Below are 23,477 nucleotides of genomic sequence, written 5' to 3'. Positions count from 1 at the left end.
ATGTGAACATGTTATCATTCCAAAAAGTTCCCAGATGTTGCAATTTAATTTATTACAACGTCAGACACAAGTTGTTGTCCAGCTTGACTTGAGACTGGCAGGTGCGTGCATGTCCTTGAAGAAAGCACATTTGAGAAGTTACACTGTATAACCATTGTCCAAGACATTTAACATGATTTATTTGGCTGTGTAAATTTAGTCAAAACCACCGTCTCCTCAAACAGCTAGCTTCAGCAGGCTGCTCTATTGTACACCAAAGTAGCCAAAGTAATTTATTGCAAACAACGTCATGAAAAATAGTGCGACCCGTCTGTTTTATGATGACGGGAGGTTTTGTGTGTGTGGTGTGCTGCGTGGTTGAGTTGGTTTGGCAGTTTGAATGTTAATGCACTGGTATATATTATGTTTATTGTGACGGTCTTGGTGCTAATGCTATTGTGAGGTGGAGACCTTTTGCACTTGGGACATAAAAAGAGAGAGAACCAGATGCCTGCTTTGTCTGACTAAGTCAACAACTCTCTCTCTGGGTCTCCTCCACTGATTTTGCAATCACTCTCCTTATTTGCATTCTTGCATATCATTTTTTACCCACCGCCTTCTGTCCCTTCCTCTTTCTGCTCCATTTCTGTGCTCTCTCTGTTTCTCCTTCTCATCAAACTTTCTTTAATCACGTTGTTTCTGTGGTTGATTTATTTAATTTAAAAAAATGATGTTGTTCCTTTACTGGACTCTTTTCTCCTTTCCACTGCACTTGGTTTATAAACTGACTTTTTCTGTTGTTTTTACCACATAGTAACATCTCAAACATATCACTGACTGTATCCCAACACTTTTTTTCCAGTAGAAGAAGCTGCAAGTTGCTGTACAATATTTGTTTTTGCTTCTTAAATTGTTCAAAAGGTAATATAACACTCACTCTTCTTTTTTCTTATCTGCTGTAGGTATGAATTAAGGATCCGGTATCTTCCAAAGGGCTTTGTGCAGCAGTTTACAGAAGACAAACCTACGCTAAACTACTTCTACCACCAGGTACACACAAACAAACATATGCACGCTCTCACACACACATCGCCACCGGGACACACAAACACATTTAATATTCTGCCAGCAGATAGCCAGCACTGAGACATATGGCGCTGCTTGAAGGACTGTGTGTGTATGCCTTTGGGTAATCTAGGTCAGCAGGACTGTGTGTTGTTGTGTGTGACTTGTTGTTTGTGGTTATATATGTTTTAATAATCATTTTTGTGGTGGGTATTTGTGTCCCCCAGGTGAAGAATGACTACATGACAGAGATCGGGGAACAGGTGGAACAAGATGTTGCTCTCAAACTGGGCTGTCTAGAAATCAGGTGGGACTTGTTTAAACTACTGAGCTGCGGCTCTCTCAGGACTCTGCGCTTAAATAACATTTACCTGCATTTCTTTTTATATCAAAAGCAAAGTTTTTTCCCATCAAAACAAAACTCATTCCATCTAATTTGCCTTAATGAGGGGCTAAAGGAGCAATGTGTGGGATTTAGTGGCATTTAGCGGGAAGGATTGCAGATTGCAACCAGCTAAAGCTTCTCCTGATTAGGAGTCCTGCAGTGTTTATTGTTTGGGAGGTTTTTACAGAGTGCCAAGATATCTGCAGAGGTCTCCACCGAGTAAAGCAATTTCAGGTCACAAATCAGTGTTTGTCTGATGCTGTTTGGTTCGTCGCAGACGGGCTGCTGGCCCAGCACCTGCTTATGTGTGTGCACTTTTTTCTCTGTTTACTTAAGTTTAAGGCGTTAACTTTGTTGACTCAAGTTTTTACCAGGAGCAGAATTATCTGCAGAGGTTTCTTCCTCTCCAGAATGGAGAAGGCAGAAGGCTAATTTTTATTGACACCATTAATGATCCAAGGCTTTATCGATACTTTTCTATTATTTGGTGGAAAGACGAGGTGACAGTGCATTTTTAACAGAACTGGTTTTGCTTTTTTGCTTAACTGTTTTTTTAATATTGCTGGGAAAACAAATTTCTAACCCAAACAACTATATTATTCAAGTCTCTCCAAAAACGAACTTTTTTCCCCTGATGTTACATTTAAACACATCATGATGAAGTTTTATTTACCTTTGACTTATCGTCATTTAACTGAGCCAACCTTGAACACATCACAGTAAAACCTTATGCCACCTTGTTTATGTAGCAAATTTGCTCTTATCCTGTCGATTTCAACTTGAATTTCAACACTGGATTGATTTTTAACTGATGGGATTTAGTACAAATTTTGGGTGTGCTTACCACTGCTGCTTTGAGTGGATGATGATGAAGACTATGCCGACTGTGTTGCAACAACTGACGGAGTTTTTTCAACCCGTAGATAGTTGGAGGTAATGCATTTAGGTTCGAGTTGATGTACAGTCAAAGTGTGCTGAACAGTGATTGGATTTAAATGTCGTGACTCGATATGTAACTCGAGATGTAATTTTACGTTATAGGACCCACGGTACTCAACAGCAGTATCGATAAGCTCAAACATCATTGATTTTTGATCCCCATCCCTACTGCTAACTACGGTGGCCAGCACAAAAATGCAAAACGACAAATGGCCCCATCCAGAGACAGAGTTAAGTTTGCCCCTTCCTGCCTACTGTAGAAATATGACATTGCAGCATGGGGGACTCTTTTGATGAGGACCATCTCCCGACGTAGATATAAATGGCTCATTCTAAGGTAACAAAAACACAACAATTCTTATTTTTAGGTTATTAAACGCTAAACAAAACATACTTATTATATTACATTACGTTTCTGCCAGTGTATCCCTCTTAATTCTACACACTGGACCTGTAAAGCGATATCCTTGTCAGCTATAATTGTTGTCTTTACCAGATGAGGTGTTTTGCTTCTCAGCTAAAGTGAACATTCTCGCCAACATTTGTGAGTGTTCATTATTTCAAAGAACAGTTATTTACGAACGTAAAAAACCTCCAGGTGTAATTCTGATGTAGGACACAATCCAGATTATGCTGGTTTAAACAAGTTGTTCTTCACAATAAAAAATGTTTTGATCTCTTCTATTTTTTTGGGAGCAGCTGAGGTTTTGCCAGGAATCACTGTCCTGCTAAAGTTTAAAACCTTTTTGATACACATTTAACAAATAGTCCCTTTGTGTGTCTTCAGTGGATGTATCTGACCTTGTTCTCTCTCTGTGTCCTGCTGGTTTTAATTCCAGGAGGTTCTTCAAAGAAATGAGAGGAAACGCCCTGGACAAGAAATCCAACTATGAACTATTGGAGTAAGTATTTTCTCCATAGAACAATGTCCTGCAGCAGCTCAAAACAAACAACAGACACGGAAAACAGAACAGAAAAACAACGCAGTGTCTCAGTTTTAGGTACAGGGTTCCTAGAAATCCACATAAGTGGAGATACAATAGAAAGAATTTTAGTAAGAGTTTTGGTATTGCACAAAAGTCTGGAAAACATTTAAGAATTTTAGTTCAATTTTGTTGCACTCTGAGTATGATTCGACATGTTTTTACATTGACTGCTTCCCAGAAAGACTACAGTGTTGCTACAATTATCGTTTCAACACTGTGTTTACTCAGTCACTTGATCACTTTGTGATATTTAATACTTATTCATTTTAGTAGATTTATTTGGGTTTGGCTGCTCTGTGTTTTAGCTCCCCGTTTGCTCCATGTGTCGCTCCCTGGTAGATAAATGTCGATGAACAACATTAGCAAACTCCTGCTCTAACGAGGCTTGGCTCTAACGTGGTCGGACTCTAATGAGCTGCCCTATTCCAGTGAAGTCTTTCTTTCTGTGCATCAGCCTAACGAGCCCTCCAATTAACTGAGAAGAATGCCTTCTGTCTGTCCACTGACAACTCTTTGTCTTCATCCTCTCAGTCCTCCTCTGTCTGTCTGTCTGCTCTCATCCCCTTTTTTTGTCCGTTTTTTCCCTGTGTTCCTCCTCTCTTTGTTTTTTCTCCATCTCCCCCTCACTGCCTCACTCTTTTGATTGGAAAAAGATGTTGTGTCATGCATATTTTAAGCCAAAGAGAGACGGAGAGGGAAAGTGCCGTCAGGGCTTTGAACACACCAAGCTGACAGTTGGCCGTCAGGGCTCGTGTTGAGTGTCTGTGGTCGATCACCGCCCATACATTTTGGGAAATGTCTGGTTTTTTTTTTCTCTGCGTGTTCCTTTTTGTTCTTCAAATAGCAATAGACCACTAAAGCACTTTATTTTTAGGGTTCATACTTTCTGAATAAGTCCCTTATAATTTTCAAGAGGTTTCCAGGAATGAGTCCCCCCCCCCTTTTTTTTTTTTTTTTTTTGCCTCTTCTGGGCTTTACGCTAACAATTAATTGGAATTAATCAACTGGAAGTCTTCCAGTTGAACACTTGTCTCTTTTCTCACCCATAATTTTTGCGAATTACATTGATATTTCCAGGAAACCGCTCAGACATTATTAGGAAATTAAAGACCCATATTTTCAGTTTGTTTTCCAAGTACATAATAAAACTTTCTCAGCAGATTTGCATTAGTGTGAAATATTAAGCTAGTTTCTTTTTCTTGCATTTCCACACAGTTTTCTGACAAGTTAGTTCCTCTCGTGCAGCCACAGAACATGTGTGCATGTTGGAGATCAGCTGGCTGTAGCTGGCTGTAGTCCCTGTGGTTTGAGTGTTAATGCAACGTGTGTGATCAGCCGGCCTTTGTCTGAGCTTGTTCTTTGAGGTCGGTGTGGTGTGTCATCTGTCAGTCCTTTATTCACTGTATATGTTTTTGCTGCCTGCTGCTCCTTTGATGACATCGCTTTGATTTTTGAGAAAGAACAGATTTAGAGGTCACAAACAGCATGTTTTATGGAGTTCTCCTTTCAAAGACCTGATAATAGACAGCCCACATCCAATTAATAGTATCTGCACATATTTATCAGAAAAGAGAAAACCTCAAAGGGACAGTACACCCCAAAATAAAAAGAATAACATATTTTTCATCCTCATAGCTGTGGTGCCATTATTCAGTTCAAGATGGCAAGTGGTTTATTGTGCTCAAATGCAAAGTAATTCATTTGAAAAACTCATCATCTTCTTTTTACAGAAATCATGACCCAGTAACTTAAGATAATCCACCAACCTTGTTGTGAGCTGTTTGATATTTGAACTATTTTCTCTCTACCGAACAAAACCCACCAACTGCGCAGAAGGAAGTAGCCTCTACTCATATAGATGAGAGACTCGTGCTTGTGACAGCGCGAGATGTAAACATGAATAGCATCCTCCTCAGCTGAGCTGTAACTTTAACTAGCTCAGTGGTGCTTAGTAATAAATAATAATAAATGCATGTTTTCCTCTGTGCGGTGATTCGGTCAGAGGGTGTAGTTTGATAGAAAGAAAACAGTTCATCCTTGAATCTGCTCACAGCAAGGTCTTTGGATTATCTTGAGTGACAGGGTCATTATTTCTGGAAAGAGACATTTTCGTTGAGTTTTTCAAATTATTATTATTTTTTTTACAAGCTACAAGCTGAGTTCCATCCAGTTCTGTTATATTTGAGAGAGGGCAGAAATCTCCAACATTTTGAATATGACACCGATATGATCTATATTGATAAATAACACAAGATAAAAGGAAGAATAGGTATTTTGTCGTGAATTGTCCCTTTGAGCTGAGATAAATCTTTTAGTTTAGACAACCACAGAGCAGCTTTTTTATCTGTGATTTAGAATTTACTCAACACAATCTGAACTGCTCTTAAAATGAAATCCCAACCGTTTTGTACGCCGCACACTGTAATAATACCATAACACTAATTGACTGATATTTGACCCATGTTGGAGAAATAGGATGATGTCAGCTCTCAGCCTTTCCCCTACTCTGTCTCCTCTCGTTCTCTCCTCCTCCTCCTGTACTTGTCTTCTCTCCAGAGGAGTTTGAGTCATTAGCCGGCATCCTGTTTTAGCTCTGCACATCTTTCTTTGTCTCTGTGGTCTCCCTCTTTGTACTCCTCTCTGCCTCCCTCTATCTCCCTCTTTCTGCTCTCCCTGTTTTTCCTCAGCCCCGTCTCTTAGGAAAAGATGAGTAGCGCTCTGTAGAGTCAGCACTTAGTCATAGCTTTCTGTTTTCTGTTTCTTGTCTTCAGTTGCCTGTCCCGCTTAACTGTATCTGTCTGTAGCTGTTGTCGGTAATTTCTCTGCGGAGGAAAAAACAAGCTGCTGAGATCAGATAAAGATAGAAGTGGTGGTCGATTAACATTCCTCAATGTAATTACAGCATAGTAATCATTCTGCTCTCTTCCTCTTTTATCTCTCTCTGTCTCTCTCTCTCTCTCCAGGAAAGACGTTGGTTTGAGGCGTTTTTTTCCAAAAGACCTGTTGGATTCAGTCAAGGTGAGAATAATGATTTTTGAATGGAGATCAAAAGAGAGGTGGAGGAGTACACGCAGTAAAACATGTCAGGCTGCTGAAACAAACACTCATGTGGAGGAAAATAGTTCAGTTAAAGAGTCTCTGATCAAAATTTGGGTGAGGGAGCATTGCACTGCAGCTGCTATCATAGTGGCCCATCTGCTTCTCTGGAGCTGCTCAGTTACTAAAAGTAACCAAAGCCTGTGGTTTATAGGCAGCTCCCCAGTGTGAGTGAATGCTGCTTTGAGCCAGTTTTCTGAATGTGTTACTTGAAGTGTTGTCAGACTCAGGCCAGCCTGGCTGACAAAGTGTGAAGCAGTCCAAGACTCAGCAAGACTGAAATGAAATCTCGGCCAACTAACCAGCTCAATTTTGATGAATGGAGACGAGAAAGGGAACGAGTAGGAAAATATGACACTTTTACCAGAGAAACAACTTACATACTATATATAGATGAGTGTGATGAATGTAGTTTTCATCACTGAAGAATCCCTGTTCTGTAAGCCTCACCAAGGAATAATTTGACACTCTGGGAAAAACCCTCACCCGCTTTCTTGCTGAGACGTAGATTAAAGATCAATACCACCTTCATATCTTTCTCGTAAATATAAAGGGCCTGACACAGGCTCAGGCTCACAGTCAGTATATGCCAAAGAATTTCGGGACGTCGGTGAGCATCTCTCGCCCTAGTTTTGTCTGTGTTTCCTGCACAGTTGACACTAGTCAGCCCTTGTTGGGTTTTTTTTTGTCAACACAGCAAGTTGAATGGATGTCAGGCCAAGCGCAGTAAATAAAATCACTGATAATCAGTTCAGCTCAGTGCACAAGAAAAGAAACACAAGTGGGAAATGTTAAAAAAAGTCAAGAGATTGAAACAAACATTTTTTTTAGCTATTGAGTTCTTGAGCAGAAACCGTTATTCATTTTTTGTGTTATGCTTCGCGAGCACACAATGAATATTATTTGTCCTTCCAACATTAGTGGTGCTGTTTATGTGCTAACTGACATCTTCAATCCAGCCTGTTGGTCTTCTGGTTTCCCTTTTTAAATAACAAATTCAGAATACCATCGCCTGCTGCTACGTAGTTATTTCATCTCACGCAGGCGCAGAGCGTACCTGCTAGTTGGCTGTTGTCTTTGCAGTGTATTCATGTGCAGGTTTTTGGCCAAGACACAGCTGACATAAGCTGATGCAAGAGTCAGCCTCCCTCACCACGAGTTCTTTGATGTCGGTTTGGTGAGTCTGGGACCTAAGGCTACAGCCAGCAGCTGATTATCTTAGCCTAGCACAAAGACTGGAAACAGGTGTAACAGCTAGCCTGGATTTGTACTGAAATTTGATTAAATCATCAGCACCATGCAGGCAGAGTTTTGATAACTTTGATTTGGAGTAAACACACATGTAAAAAAGGTTTTTGATATAGTATAGATGCTTAATTTGTAGTTTGTCAGATTAGGTTGTGTATGAGATGGCTTGGTGCGCTTGCATAGTGAACGGTGTCTGTGTCAGTGATAAATTTACGGCACGCGTTTATGGGGAGGGTCTTGATGTGTGTGTGGGTGTTTGTGTGTGTGCGAAAGAAAGGCCCCAGTGACCCGAAAAGGTCTTAATGTCAGCAGGCGGGCAGACAGATGCTCTGCAGAGGGAGAGAAACTGTGTTTGTGTTTGTGTGTGTGTGTGTGTGTGTGTGTGGGTGTGTGTGTGTTTGTGTGTGTGTGTGACCCTCAGGTCATGTTTAAACCCACTTTCATTTTCCAACAATGAGATGGGAGGAGGAGGCCACAATGTGCATCTCCTTCTGGGGCCCCCCCCTGTCTGTCAAGCCATGCTGACTCCCCCCTCATCACCTATTTTACCTCCTCTTTGCTGTCTCTCATTTCACACTCCTTTGGTGCACATGACAACACACACTCCCCTAAATCCTGTTTTATAATGAATCATATATGGTGTGTTTATTTGTATGTGATACATTAAAAGTGCATTTAACTGAATTTAAGAAAAAGAGAAGGAGTAGAGGTATTGGTTACATTTGACATCATGAGTTGTGTAACAGTGAGCCAATTTTTTAATTTTTAAGTTGTTTTTCAAGCAGAAATGCCAAATGCTTTCTGCTTCCAACTTTTGAATTGTAACAATATGATAATAATCAGTATATCTGTGAGTGGTTGAGTGTTGGCAGGACAAAAAATGTGGTAAGACATCACATTGGGCTTTAGGAAATTGCAAAGGCCTTTTTTTTCAGTTTTCTGTCATTTTAAAGACCAAAAATAAAACTGATGACTCAAGAAAATAACCCTTACCTACAGCCTTAATAAGTTGCTTGTGGCTTGAGTCTGCGTGCATAATTATATCATATATTAGCAGTTAAAAACAGTTATGTTAATGATAAGCAAATAACTGTCTGACACATCTGCTCTTATATACATACAGAGAGAGACACAGAGGGAGAGCACAGCTGTCATTTTTACGTTTCTGTCGTTTGCTCTGGTGAAAGAGAATGGTTGTCATTTAATGGGATTATTCACCCTCAATGGACTCTACTCACACACACACACACACACACACACACATGCTCACAAACCCCAGAGCAGATGGCTGTGGTAGTAAACAGTGACTGATGTTAGCTGTGGTGAAAGCTTTATAAAGAGCAGAGTATGTTCATTCATATTGACAGGCTGGGCAGCAGGTTTAGTAAAACTGACCTTTAGTGGCTTTAAGGATCAAAGTGTGATCGACCAGCTTGAGCTGAGGAGTCTGCTTCCCCCTCTTCAGATTGATAACTTACTGAATTCCCCTAAACTTTATTAAACCAAGGATTAGCACAAAAAGCTTCGGCGATACTGCAGTGAAATTTATTGTCACATTTTTTAATGAAATTCAATTAGTTTGGTCATAAATCTTTGAGTATTTTCTGCAGCAGGGTGAAAATGTGTTGCACATATGACGATGACCTGAGTGCACAGTCATCAATGAAACGTCTAAACAAAACCCTGAAGTATGTGTGTGGATGTGGATATGATTATATTTTTTTAACGCACTATTTAATATCGAGGTCTTTAAACTAGCTAACTTTGGAATAAAGACCAAAGTGGATCGAGTATATGCTCACATGATTTACGTAATGAATACTTGTTTAGCTCTATAAAGCTTTAAAATGAAGACAGGAAGGTGATAAAGTATGTGGAGAATAGTATTTAGTATTTACTGAGAGTGTTGTTGATGTCCGTTACTTGTTCCAATTGAAGAACAGACTTGCTTCCATTTTATTAAATGTATCAATCCACACGGAGACCCCACACAGTTTTTTTTTTACACTTCAAATCTATTTTTGTCGTGCTAAGTGAAGCATGATCTGCACACACAGCTGTTTAAATCACACAGATATCCCGCTCTGTATGTGTTTTGAACTCATTTAACCGAATCTGTGTTGACTGATCAGCCTCACAGTTTCTCTGGGCTGGGAAATATAAATTTATAAAACAATACATACAAATACTATTGATTTCATCCCATGGAGCCGGCATGATAACTTTTTTGGTTTTAGTAAATTTCTGCTGTCAGTCAGCTTGATGAGGGCAGTTGAGACAGGCGCTGTCTGCTCAGCTCCGCAGGAGCTGCTGCAGACCGATAACTGAAACGTTTACCAAATACAGAGTTGATATGTTTTGGATTATTGGTCTGATACTCTTGTAACTTTGGTTGTGTGCAGAACCTGCCACCAATATGACATATATTTATATTTCAGTCATTCACTAACAGGCTAGTGGTGCAGTTATACACCAGAAACTAAACAAACAGGACCATAGTGTATGTATCATAGGACAACATTAATATGCAGTATACTGTATATGTTCATCAGTATTACTGTCCGAACACACCACTGAATTCAGTATCGCTACGTTTGAGCAAGTTGAAAAAACATTTTAACACTATTTCCACCCTGATTAAGACCTGCTGAGGCCGCAACCAGTCCCCGTGCCTGAAGAACGGTCTGTTTTCTTTAACAAAATATTTGAAACGTGTTGAAGCGGAAAGAATGGTTTTGCCATGTAATAATATTGGACCAGACTGATGAATTTTTATAAAAGAAATTAAAAAAATACACTCTTTGTGACTGGTCAGCAGAGTGAATGAACTAGTCAGCCCTGTAGCTACAGTGACAGTCAGCATGGTGATGGGGAGAGTGATAGCCACTCACAGTACTTCCTCTCAGGAAGGGTGGACACTTTGGAATGACAGTATCTGTATGTGCTTGTGTGTTTGTGTGTGTGTGTGTGTGTGTGTGTGTGTGTGTGTGTGTGTGTGTGTGTGTGTGTGTGTGTGTGTGTTGGAATTCGAGGAATTAAAACTCTGATCCTATCAAGAACACACATAAGCACATAGCCATTATATTCTGTAATCATTTGTGTGTTATGGCATCTGTTGAAACGACACACACACACACACACACACACACACACACACACACACACACACACACACACGTCTGCACACAGGAACATTGTAGATAAGTGTATGTGTGTATGTGTGTGTACTTGATTCCTTCAGGCTTAATGAGTAGACAGCTGGTAACAGGGCTCTGTAATGCTGAAATGTATTGTAGAAGTAGAGATATTTATGCTCTTATTTACAAAATTCTAATTATAAAAGATACAATAGAAACAGCTAGCGGCTCAACAAAATAGATAATAAAAAATAATTAAGGCTAGTCCTAAGAATTAATCCGTCCTCAAAAATGTTCACACAGCAGGGGTAACAAACTGAGCATCGCCTGTGCCTCATTAGTGACCTTTCATCAGTCAGTTGCTTGTGTCGCAAAATTAAAGTCAATAAATCAATGCAATTGATTCCTTTCTGGTTGTGATTTTAATTGTTTAGCTGTTCATTTATCTCGTGTAGAATGACCTTAATGTGAGTGAACCAGACTACTGTAAATCCACACATGCTTTTTTAAGCCTGGTTTGTAGTGAACTAAATCCTCTCTAATCTTTATCTTAATCTATATACGGAGAGCTATTTATAGTTTGTCTGCACTGTACGTGTACTTGTGTAATGTGTATTTTCACTTAATGTACTAAGTGTTTATGTAGGGCTCTGCATTATATCGATATTATACCGATATCATGATATGAGACTAGATATCGTACTAGATTTTGGATATCGTAATAACGAAAGTGTTGCATTTTCCTGGTATTAAAGGCTTTATTACACACTGATGACATTTTCTGAACTCACCAGACTGTTTTAGCTGTTCTATTATTTGCCTTTACCCATTTAGTTATTATATCCACTAGGGCTGGCGCAGTGTTTTCAATACGCAATTATAGTGGTCAAAAGAGTTCACGCTAACAATATTATCACAGTATCTTAACAAAATGATGAAAAAAATCAAGCAAATCCATCTTGACTGTGTATTTTTTGTGTTTTGTCTTTTTTGGCAAATGAATGACACTCAAAATACAACTGTAAGGAGTTGTGTGAGAGTCTGTACCCATACGTGCTCAAAAAGAGCAATTTCACTTATGGATATTGAAAAGGCAACCTGAGCGCGATTATCTACACAATATTATCATATGTGTATTATTAATATGATATACGTAATATTTCACTTTAATATATTATGGTTTTGGTAAATACCAGAACATCACATAGCCCCTAATATCCAAATTGAGTTCCCCAGAGATTACTTTTTCTGTAGGTTGAGGGAAAGTTAGCGTCGTCCTGGTTCCCTCATCACAAAGCCTATGAGATTTTTCCATTAGATTTTGGATTATTGCAGAAAAGAAGCCCTGTTGCCGACAAACATTTATGATACTTACACGTTTTGTTCAGCAAGATAATCTTCACAAATGAACACCACTTTCAGGATTTTTTAAGCTTAAATGCAATTGCCTGAAGTGAAAAGGAGTATAAACAAGAGTGCCGAAATGCTGACTAATTTCCAGGTTTTAGGACTTATTCCTAGGTTACCCTAATAATAAAGATTATTATATTGTGAAATGCAAAAATAGTCAACCCTGCATGATCGTAGAAATATCAACATTGATATATTTGATCAAAAATATTGTGATATTTGATTTTCTCTGCATCGCCCAGTTTGTATGTGTTTGGATAATACTCATTTTAATGTCCTCATCACGATTATAGGAGGGTAAAAAGGGGGTTAAAAAGGTCATTTTGTCATGGTGTGTTCCTCTTCATATAAGTCATAATGTTCAGTCATAATGATCAGATGAAGGATGGATGGAGGATTATGTATGTGTATGTGGGTTTGTGTGTGTTGTCCATCTTTATGTCTGGAGTGATGAAGTATAGAGAGGATTGTAAATGACAGAATAAATGTTCCTAGATGGATTTTCTTTCTATCAGCTCCCCATCTGTCTCTGTGACATAACTGACCTAAAAAAATCTGTTCTGAGAAACACACGCTAAAAGTCTCTATGAGCACTTACCTATAGTGAGATCTGAGTTACATTACACATGATCGGGCAGATTCTAATGTTTAATCGAGTGGTAACCAACAGCATCAATCTGTCTTTGTGAGGATATTGATCTGAACTAATAGTGGCCCTGGAATGAAGTGCTGAGGTCAATTTGATTGGAACCAGAGTGGACTATTAGTCAATCAATGTTTTCCTCTCTTAGCGTCTCTGTCACTCTGCACCCACACATGCAAATACACCGCACACACATCCCTCCTCTTTCTACTCACAGTTACAGCCAATCTAGCGGCATTTTTTAAAAAAAATAAAATCAATTTTTTATCATAATTCTCCCAATTTTCTCCTCTCCTCAGGCTAAAACTCTCCGTAAGTTGATTCAGCAGACATTTAAGCAGGTGGCCAATCTCAACGATGAGCAGTGCATCCTGAAGTTCTTGGAGATTCTTGCACCGATCTACCGCTACGACAAGGAGTGCTTCAAATGTGCGCTTGGGGTAAGTGTCATTCATTGCTGCCTCGAATGTGTTTGCATGCAGACTGAGAGCTCTGCGGTGTTAGGCTGACCCCTTTTGGTGGCATCAGGTCGTGCATGTATCCAAGATTTGGTGCTGTGCCCCCAGTCATACAGTATGATTCATGCTATGACTCTACTAATTAACATGCACAATTCTTAAGTACACTGTTTTTGTGGCACTTATGATTGGAACTGTGACTGTGACCATTTCTATTACTGACATTTCTATATTTTAATGACTTTTTTAGTGGTTGACCAAGCTTGCTCCTTTTCTTGACACTTTCAGATGACCTTCATTGTTTCTTTTACTTAAACTTTTACTGCTGATCAGAATTGCTTTTAATCAAGATGGTTATGTGCTGCCATTATGTCCTATGTGCCTTTTTATTGTATTTTTTAATTGTTTTTTACTGCCAAGTGCAGATCAAATTTCCCTTTGAAAGACAATAAAAGCTCTGAACTCTTAACTCATGCTGTCTTTTAATTATCATTTAAATGTCTTTTAACTTGTGCCCCTGCTCTTCTCTCCAACAGTCCAGCTGGGTGATTCAGGTGGAGTTAGCTATCGGGCCGGAGGAGGGGATCAGCTACCTCACTGACAAGGGATCCACGGTGAGTTCCTACAAAGTCTGCATCATACTACACAGACAGGTTTAAAATAGGTTATAAATGGCATGTAATGTTCTGCATCCTAAACACTGATCCACAGATATAACTTGTGTTTCTCTCTCTGTCCCCAGCCCACCCATCTAGCTAACTTCAACCAAGTTCAGTCCATCCAGTACTCTTCAATGGAGGAGAAGGACAGGAAAGGGATGCTACAGCTCAACGTAGCCGGAGCTGCTGAGGTACTACTCCCCCGTGTGTCTGTCAAGTCTGTCATTTGCCTGGATGTAGATATTTGCTCTTCATTTTGTTTTCAAACATGAAAAAAGTTGAAGAATCTCAAAACAGTAACCTGTATCATTTTAGCCACCTGATTTTCATATGTGTTTATCCCGCTCTATCACTTGTTTATGCAATCTGCCTTTATTGCACACTTTCCCTCAGTTGGCCTCAAATTCAGTTATTGAGTTTCCACCTTTTCAAGATTCATTTCAACAGTAGAAGAGGGCACTGTAGGAAGTATATGTACAAAAATTTTGGAAGTGTAGTTGTTTGTTTCTCTTCATAAGAATGCAAGATATGACAGTTTTCTGTCCCCTTAAAAGCAGTATTATTGGTATTTGTTTAGTCAGTCATGATCAGTGATGACAGCTTTGGCCTTTAGTGGACACCAAAGAGTGACCAGAAGCTGTGGCCATTGTGGCACGTAGCTTGGTTACACGGCCAATGTGTGTGAGTGAGTAGCTGAGATTGATACAGAGATTAACTAATGGTTTTCCATGTATAGATTTCATATAATGGTTCTATTCATAGAGGAAGGGTTTCGCAACACCCGCAGCTGTATGAGTGGAGTATTTCTGTTTTATTGGTTTTCATAGTATTGGATTTACTCACATGCACACACACAAATACACACAGACACACTGTGAGAGAGAGGAGTGTTCCCCTGACGTAAGGAGCAGCTGGAAACCCCCACTGTGCTGTTATGTGTAAGAGCGCGTGTCTTTGGGGAGAATGGCTCTTTGTAACAGGCCTGCCACTGTGTGTGTGTGTGTGTCTGTGTGTGTGTGTGTTTGCTTGTTTGTGTGTGTTTGTGTGTGTTTGAAGCCTCTCACAGTTACGACAGCATCACTGACCATGGCAGAGAACTTGGCTGACTTGATTGATGGTTACTGTCGGCTCATCTCCATGGAAACTCACTCCTTCATCGTCAGATTACAAAAAGGTATAAAAACAGAGGATCCCGCCTCTCTGTCCCACCTCTTTAGGATTATGCAAAATATATTAAAATGCCACCCTGTAAGAGTGTTTACATTGTTTTTTGCTCAAAAATATATTGTCAACATAAGGCTCTATAATCCAAATTTGTGCACTGTGCCACTAAATTGCCACATGCTAGCTTCAGGAATTATGATACTAATATCAACAATATCCTAACCCTTTATGCCATTATAATATTGAAATAATAATTTCATTAAGCTCACAGTATTCTCGAAGTATATCAAAATGTGTAAAATAGCAAAAGTTTCTTGTGATTTGGACATTGCAACAATCAATACAAGTAAATTAATTTATTTGTTATATTTAAAAGGGACCGTGTACAGCTCAAAACATAAATGTTACCATTTGCTGCATCATACCAGATTATATCTTAGAGCTAATTTGCCATCGCTGTCCCTCGGCAGGTCAGAACAAAGACACAGGACAATGACACAGTAATATTAAGATGTACAAGAAGGAGAGGAAAAAACACACACGACAAATAACACAATATAATTGAATATAAAGAAGAAGACACAAGACAGACAATACAACATTAAACTACTAACAAATAAGCACATCACTTGCAAAATGCAACATAGAAAGCTACACACAAATTGTTATATCTAGTTCTGTTAGTTTTTTCTGTAGTTGTGCAGTGCTCCTGTTTAATAAATACTATGTGATACACTGAACTATAGCACCAGTCCTCGACGGTAGACCGGCTGAATGTATTTGAAATGCCTCTGTTGCCTGTATGAGGATTATATTTTGTATGCAGGGGTGTGTTTTTTTTTTTTAACATTTATTGTGCTTCACATTTCTTGTTCTGATCTGACGATGTGTGTTTTTGTCCTCTAGAGGGAGAGAGAGCGCTGCCTTCCATCCCAAAGTAAGAACCTGTCTCATTCTCAGTATTGTTAGAGTGAAGTTTATTTTGTAAAAGTCTATAGACAGGCTTACATCACAACTTGAGTTATCAGGTCTGTCAGATAACATGTTGGTTGTCTGAAGTGATTTAACACTCCAGTCGTACAAACCTGACATTTCTTGGTCAAAAAAATGATATGTAGAAGATTAAATAAACACACTTTCTAAATCAGTGTTTGCTTATAACAGAAAAGGGCTGGCATGCGGTCAGGCTAATAATTCTATTCTTAATGCCCACATTAATGAAAAATAGCTTTTCAGTCCATGACCTTGTGTGTTTTGGACATCAGTGCAGCTCTGCTTTAAAATAAAAGGTGATCAGCCTCCTCATTGTTATCTGTGAAATTCTTTAGACAACAGTTCATCTGAAAATAAAAGTGCTAAAACTGCTCCCTCATTAGTTTTCAGTCCAGAAGCAGTCTGGAGTACATTAAAGAATGTGATCTTTTGCAGCAGATTTTGGACAGACTGTTTGCACCATGCCACAGCAAATTACTCAGGCTACTTACTTCAATTCAGTTGCTCGACTATGTTGAATAGTTCAGTGGCAAATTCAGCTGACGCTGGTAGCATGCTCGCTGTGTAACATATGTAGTGCATGCACAGTGGTTCGTACGTCTTTAAAGTACGGTTGCAAATTGTAAACTCTTAATCAATTATAGATAAATTAACAATCAATTAATTGAATGTTATTTCTAAAAAAAATGTTAACACTTTGCTTATGCCAAACAATGACAAATGCATTTTTATTCCCCTAAATAAAGCTCACAGCAACGTATTCATATTCTGTGAAAGCTTTGCATAGCTTATAGATTAGTCATTAAAATTTTGCATGTTCAATTAACTCCTTAATGATTGATTAATTGATTGTCATTAATCGTTATCATCCCTACTTTTAACATAATATTTCACAAAATTGGCTACACACCTGGTAGGGAAAGCGCCTCACTTATCTGTTCCCGTGTGTTTTCTGTCCTTTTTTGTCCCTATAATGTTCCATGCACATTATATGAAATTATATGACAGTTCACACACAGTGTGTCTGTATATAAACTACATCAGAAATCAAAAGACCAATCAGTTTAAAAAAGGATTTATTTCTTTTATTAGAATAAAATAAAACAAAACAAAACTGGGATAACTTAATTGGAGCTTTTTTTTAGGGTGTTTGGCTCAGAACTACATGGTCTGGCTCTGGATTTTGGGTGGGAAACACTGGTACTTTGGTACGTCGCTGAGTACCTCGTCTTATTAATCTGTGACTGTAGAAGCGTGAACGTTGTGTGTTCACATTTAACTGTCCCTTGATCAAATTCAAACACAAACCTTTTGCTTACTTTTGGTCATTTCAACTCAAATCTCTCCCTCTCTTTTTTCCTCCTCTCTCGCTCTGTCTGTGGTCAAATAAGGAGATAAGTTTAGGAGCCAAATATTTTCCACTTAGGGTTTTCAAACACTTGGGCAGTCTCCTCCTCTTTCTCTCGGTCTCTCACTCTAAGTTTCTTTGCTCTGTGTCTCTTTCTCTCTCTGCCTGTTGTGGTCTGTGATGTAAAGATCGTAGTAGAGCTCAGATGACAGAGACAGAGAGACCATGGCGAAGGCAGAGATAACTGAAGCACACGGGGTTAACTTACAGACGCAGTTTAAGAATCACTGATATGTTTGTGGAAGAAGCTTTGGTTTAATCTAGGTATGTTTGTTTTGTTACATCTGCTTCGACTGTTGTGTAACCGTTGTCTAATTTGTTCAACTCTTCTCCAGATTGTCCAATAATGAGAAAAAGTTAGAAGCAGTCAGGAGTGGAGTAAGAGCTATCTCCGTCTCAGGTAAGATAAAAAAGATCACGCACACACACACTTACAAATTGACAGGTTTAGGGGAAACATGAACAAAGTCAGATAGCTTCCTCGGCTCCAACTTCTGTCTTTCCATTTCCTCCAACATCTGTTTTGTCTCTCTCTCATCACTCATTGTTTCGTCCTCTGTCGGGACCGCCTCTCCCTCTCTCTCATCCTCTGTTCCTGTTTTTCCTTTGTTTACTTCCTCCTCTCCCCCCTCGCTCTTCCACACATCTCACCTCTCTCTACTCACATCCATTCACTCTTCTTTTTTTCTCTCACACTCTGGTCTTCTTTCCTGCCTGATTGGCTGCAGAACTAGTGACATCGGCACCTCCTAAGCCAACCAAGGCGCGGCGTTTCCTCCTCCCCTTTGTCTTCTGTTCAGATTCACCGCCCAATGGTATCCTCGGCTCTCACTGGACAGTCAGTGGAGGAGGGTGTCCACAAAATTGTGATGTGGCGGAATAAAATGCCTGATTTGATGATCATTGGGTAATGTTGCTTTGCAGTAAAGACGGTGTGCAGAAAAACCTCAAAAACCTCTGAAATCTGAGATGAATTTTGCAGAGTGAATGCATTTTAATAAGTGTAAGTTGTTTGAAGTATTATTTTGTGTTTCTGGATTTTTTTATAGCACTTATTTGGTCCAGAAAAGTTGAAAAATTTGACTGTTTTGGGCAACCGTTTTAGATTTTCACTGTTTTTGTGTAAAATCAAAGGTAATTTAGATGTAATCAGTTTTATCTGCTGCATCACAATCTATCAGATTTAAAGGATGCCCTCTTCTACTAAACTATCTGTGTCCTCAGTGCCTGAATGCTTTGACTAATATAGTCTTATGCTCTCTCACACACACCCACACACACACACTCAGACACACACACATGCTCCAACCACAGTAACTGCTTGTGTGCTGCTGCTTATAACCAAGCCAGTTCTATTAAAATAAGACTGGGAAACAACTGGAAAAGAATTGTGCAGTACTTTCTAACATCAAGGCTTTAAAAGGCATGTTCAGCTGTGAGTCTACTGCTGACAAAAGGCTGCCAAAGACAGATATTTATTCTCTGTAAAATACTTTCATCAATGCGACTTGAAGTAACCGGCCCTGACATACAGAATAAAATGGTTCCCTCGAGTCTCAGTTCTGAAAATGCCTCTGTGTTGAGGTCACAGTTTGGTTATTTTTAATCATAATTCTTAGTGTTTCATGTTGGTTAATTCAAAGCGACAGAGCCTAACTCGAGGAAGGGTGGCCAAGTGGTTAGAAAGATCGTTCCGTTTTAAAGATTCTGGTTCAAGCACCAAGTCTGCCTCGTTAAAGTGTCCTCAAACAGCTGATCAGCTCAGGGATCTAGTTATGGTAGTTGGAAAAACAGTAAAAATGTCTCAAATTCTTAAAAACATAAGCAAATAAATGTCATCGAGTGTTGTGATTCTACCAAAATTCTCTCCATCTACTGTATGTTATGTGTACTGCACCAACATAAATGGGTGAGTACGTGTCCTTGTGTCTCCCTCTATGGCTCTGGCTCGGTTCCTCAGTAGCTCGCAGGACTGCTCAGAGAAAGTTGTGGATCTGGACAGCAGCTGGTTTGTTGTTGAAACGTAAACAAACCATCCAAATCTTTTTCTGCTGCAGGCTCCAAAAGTGACACGCAGGCATGGTAGACATCCTACTTTTTGAATTTAAAATCGTACTGTGAACTCCGATAAGCCAATTGAGCTAGTCTTAACAGTGTTATAATTTTATATTTATTTGTAAAGCACTTTTTAAATTCACTAAGCTGATAAAGTGCTTCACAGGATTTAACTACAACAACAAAACTTTGCATAAACATAAAGCACGTTAAGATGGAAAGCATTATTCAAAAGGTGTGAGAAAGAAAACACTTTAAAACAGAATTAAAGCCACTAAAACCAGGTATGTGTTAAGATTTGTCATTGAATCCCGAAGTTTATGAAGTCTCCAGATTTTCTAAAGGGAAAACACAATAATAGTCATTTTTACTAGATAAAATAGATATTTCAGCACAAAAATGCAAGTAGAGCCAAGAGCAAGCAGCAAAATGTCTTCACTGTGAGAAAATTGGAAAGCTAAGCCAAAGACACTGGTTGGCAATACAAGGATTTAAAGACATTTTTGGGAAATTTGCCTGCTTTGCTTCTTGTTAAGAAACAGATGAGAAGAATGACACTACTCTCATGTGTCTTTAATATGAAGCTACAGCCAGAAGTTGCTTAGCTAAGCTAAGTAGAGGTGCTGGTAGGTGGATTTGACAAATTTGGATAGACTCTGCAAGGAAGCAAATGTGTGTATATCCTAAAATGTCAAAGTCTTCCTTTAAGAGCTGGAGTAATGCTGTCTCTCCTCCTTGTTTGGGTTAAAATTTTTAAGAGACTGTTACGGTAATCCAATCTAGTCAATACTGCTGTGTAGTTCCACGTTTCCCCTGAGAATAAAGCATATGAAACCTTAAAAACATACATAAAATAAACATTTTTTCTTTATGTGACAAACCTTGATCAAGAAGTGAGCGTTAGGGTCTATATGGGTTTTTTTTGGCAGAAAAGTGCTGGCAGGGCACTGGGGAACACTTCAACCCAGCGTGGAGCGTTTTTTCGATGAAGTGGGTTTTGTTACTGTGACACCAGTATCTTACCTAACGTTAGTAAGGTAGCGAAAATAAGTGTTGTTGTGATCATTTCTGACTGACATCAAAGCGCTTGGAATAGACAGTAAAGGAGCAAAAGTGACCAAACCAAAGCTTCTCTGAAAAATTCAGACATTTGCAACTAAAAGTGCTCAAAGCAGCTGCACCAAAGTGTCATAGCGCTCTGAAAAACCGCTAGATGCAGCGCCTTTCTGTAGGTGGCAGCATATATACGCGTTCTCCTCACTGGAAACAACCACAAAAAGGACAGAAAAATTGCTATGTGGAGACTCAGCTGTACTGGGCTCTCTGTTTACGTTGCACCGCTGGATCTCACATGTCACACACTGCTGCTTCCACCGTCTGCCAACCTTACATTAACTCCCCAACTCATAAATATTTACAGCTCGACGCAGGCATCATACTTTATTGAAACCACACTGGAGTTCAAGCGCTGCTGTTTCTTGCATCAATTCATTTCACCTACATGTGTCTGTGCAGCCTTAATAAAAGTTGTTAACTCTGCTCTTTTTCACCAGAGATATTTTGGATCTCAGCTAACTGCTCGCTGAGTGTTTGGCTTTGCATCTCCCATGTTGTTTCAAGGCTTTTCATGCTCTAACCGCTCTCTCTTCTCTCTCCCTCTTTTCTCTGCTCTGCCTTCTGCTTTTCTCTCTCTCTCTCTTCTCTCTCCTTGCTGCTTTCTCTCTCTGCTCTCCTCCTCTTCCTCCTGCTGTCCCGTTTCCTGCATGCTCTCCTGGACCCTGCAGAAGATCTTAGTGGGGATGGTAAAGTTATGCTGTTGTTTATCACTCTCTCTGTCGTCCCTTCTTTATAGTCCTCACTCCACCAACACAACATGCAACCTCCCTGTGGTAGGGTAGCGTGTGTGTGTTGGTGTGTGGGTTGATGTTTATGCATGCATTCCTACATCTTTAACAAAAGCGCTATGTGTTTGTGTATGCACTGTATAATGTTCCTTTAGCTGAATGTGTTGTTTCTCATGTTTCAGTGATCGGAAACATGAATAAATCACCAGTTAGCAGCTAAAGTGGTTTACCGTTTAAATGTCGTGTTTTTAGGATGTTTGTGTCGCAGTCTGTGTGTGATTATTTCTAAAGTGGAATGCCACTAAATTTCAAATATGTCTGTTTTAAACCACAAGAACGATACAAAAAAAAGCAAAATTTGGAAATTAAGTGGTATTTCTCTGTAAGGAAACTTCTCCAAATCTTTCTCTCTCTCTACACGCACACACATACACACGCGCACATACACACGCACACAGAGGCTTCACATGCGCACACACACAAGCTAAATCATGTACATGTGTATTCACATACATTCATGCACACACTCATACACACACAAAGTGGAGTAGGGAGAGGTTTGCTGGATTCAAGTGCGGGTGCATTCCTGGCTATAATGGGCAAACTAGATCTCACACACACACACACACACACACACACACGCACACACACACACACACACACACACACACGCCGCCACTGAAAGCAGAAAAAGACAGAGTTAGACCAGTAAAACTTAGAAAGGGTTGACTCTTTAAAACAAATAACAAACCACATTTGAGCGAATATGCAGCAATACAAACAATGGACTTCAAATTGAGAAATATGTATAACAACAATCTTTATAAATGGAATTGAAAACATTAAAGTCCTTTGCAGATTTAAAGACACCAAAGAAATTAGAAATAGTTTAAAAAACAGTTTAAAAACAAGCAAGTGGTGTGCACGAAGACCGTCTTTGTCATATGAAACTCTTATGACAAAAAAACGCAGGTGCTCTTGAAGCATGGTCAGAAAAGGGTCAGCTCATGAGAGGAAAAAACTGCGATTTCAATTGTCCCTGCTGCACGCATGAGTGCCTGAAGTTTGTTTTTTCATCACACAGTTTAAAATCAGCTGGAATCATTTTATTATTACACGTGAGGAAACATCAACAGGCCTGGCCAGGTTAAAAACAAACAAACAAGTGAAACATTTTCCTGTTGCTGAAATGTGTTTTATCGAATAAACCATGACTGATGAAAACCAACTTTTATCTAGAAGTCCAGTTAAGTTTATTTTGTCTGATAAAACACATTTTAGCAGTAACACAGTCAGCAGAGCTGTTGCTTTTATCCAGCTCATGTAAAGATATTTTTAGAAGCTCATTAAAGGCTTTCCTTTCCTAAATCACACACAGCAATGGTTGAGCAAAAGTCATGCCTGTTTGATTAAAAGTTTCAACTTTTTCCAGCCTTTTCTCCTCTTTGGATATTTGACTGGATATTTTAATTTATTGGCAATCATTAAAATAAAATGCCGATACAGATAATCGGCAGAATGCCAGACATCGTCCCCGATAACCGGCCAGGCCGATTATCTGTGGACCCTTATTATTTATTCCACCTTACATCAACAGCTAGACCTCCAGCCGGTTGTGCTTTCTTCAGCTTGTTCTACATGGCTGATTATCTTGAGAAAATCATCCACGGACTTTAGAAAAGGATTTCTGATAAAGTTATGGACACGTTCCCACAGAGCCCGATAAATCCTGGGCAGAGCTGTGAGGGTAGTGCTCAGGACAGCAGATGTTTGACTCTTGTTTCCAACAGCTGAGTCTGCACGCTGATTTTATTTTAAACACCACCATCTGGTTAGGATAGACTCTGTCCATCCTTCCCTCTCTTTTTCCTGCTGGCTCTCTCTTCTCCCCCTTCTCTGCCTATCTGTCTGAATCTGCAAAGACTTGATCGTAAATGTTACCATTTGCTTACATGGCAGCTAGACCCGCTATTTCTTTCTCTTCCTCTCTCTCTTCTAGCATCCTTCC

General features: G+C 39.4%; 1 protein-coding gene across 6 annotated transcripts in view; it reads left to right on the top strand.

Moving 5' to 3' along the window:
* Nucleotides 1–23,477, top strand: part of ptk2aa (protein tyrosine kinase 2aa) — a 78,128-nt gene that overhangs the window by 31,359 nt on the left and 23,292 nt on the right. For 3 of the 6 annotated variants that reach the window (XM_088090805.1, XM_042506098.2, XM_088090803.1), the window contains 11 exons: nucleotides 942–1,029; nucleotides 1,272–1,351; nucleotides 3,208–3,270; nucleotides 6,318–6,372; nucleotides 13,188–13,328; nucleotides 13,883–13,960; nucleotides 14,089–14,196; nucleotides 15,062–15,179; nucleotides 16,076–16,106; nucleotides 17,906–17,970; nucleotides 21,410–21,427. In XM_088090805.1, coding sequence (XP_087946931.1) covers nucleotides 942–1,029; nucleotides 1,272–1,351; nucleotides 3,208–3,270; nucleotides 6,318–6,372; nucleotides 13,188–13,328; nucleotides 13,883–13,960; nucleotides 14,089–14,196; nucleotides 15,062–15,179; nucleotides 16,076–16,106; nucleotides 17,906–17,970; nucleotides 21,410–21,427 — 845 coding nt within the window. Of the gene's footprint in view, nucleotides 1–941; nucleotides 1,030–1,271; nucleotides 1,352–3,207; nucleotides 3,271–6,317; nucleotides 6,373–13,187; nucleotides 13,329–13,882; nucleotides 13,961–14,088; nucleotides 14,197–15,061; nucleotides 15,180–16,075; nucleotides 16,107–17,905; nucleotides 17,971–18,298; nucleotides 18,386–21,409; nucleotides 21,428–23,477 lie in introns of all 6 variants that reach the window. The other 3 variants (XM_042506099.2, XM_088090804.1, XM_088090806.1) reach the window with 2 other exon arrangements.

This window comes from Plectropomus leopardus, chromosome 17 (genome assembly GCF_026936395.1).
Source record: "Plectropomus leopardus strain MGB_pleo_1.0 chromosome 17, ASM2693639v1, whole genome shotgun sequence".
In the NCBI taxonomy this organism is placed as follows: domain Eukaryota; kingdom Metazoa; phylum Chordata; class Actinopteri; order Perciformes; family Serranidae; genus Plectropomus; species Plectropomus leopardus.
The sequence above is the reverse complement of the archived record's forward strand: the minus strand, read 5'-3'. Positions and strand labels throughout refer to the sequence as shown.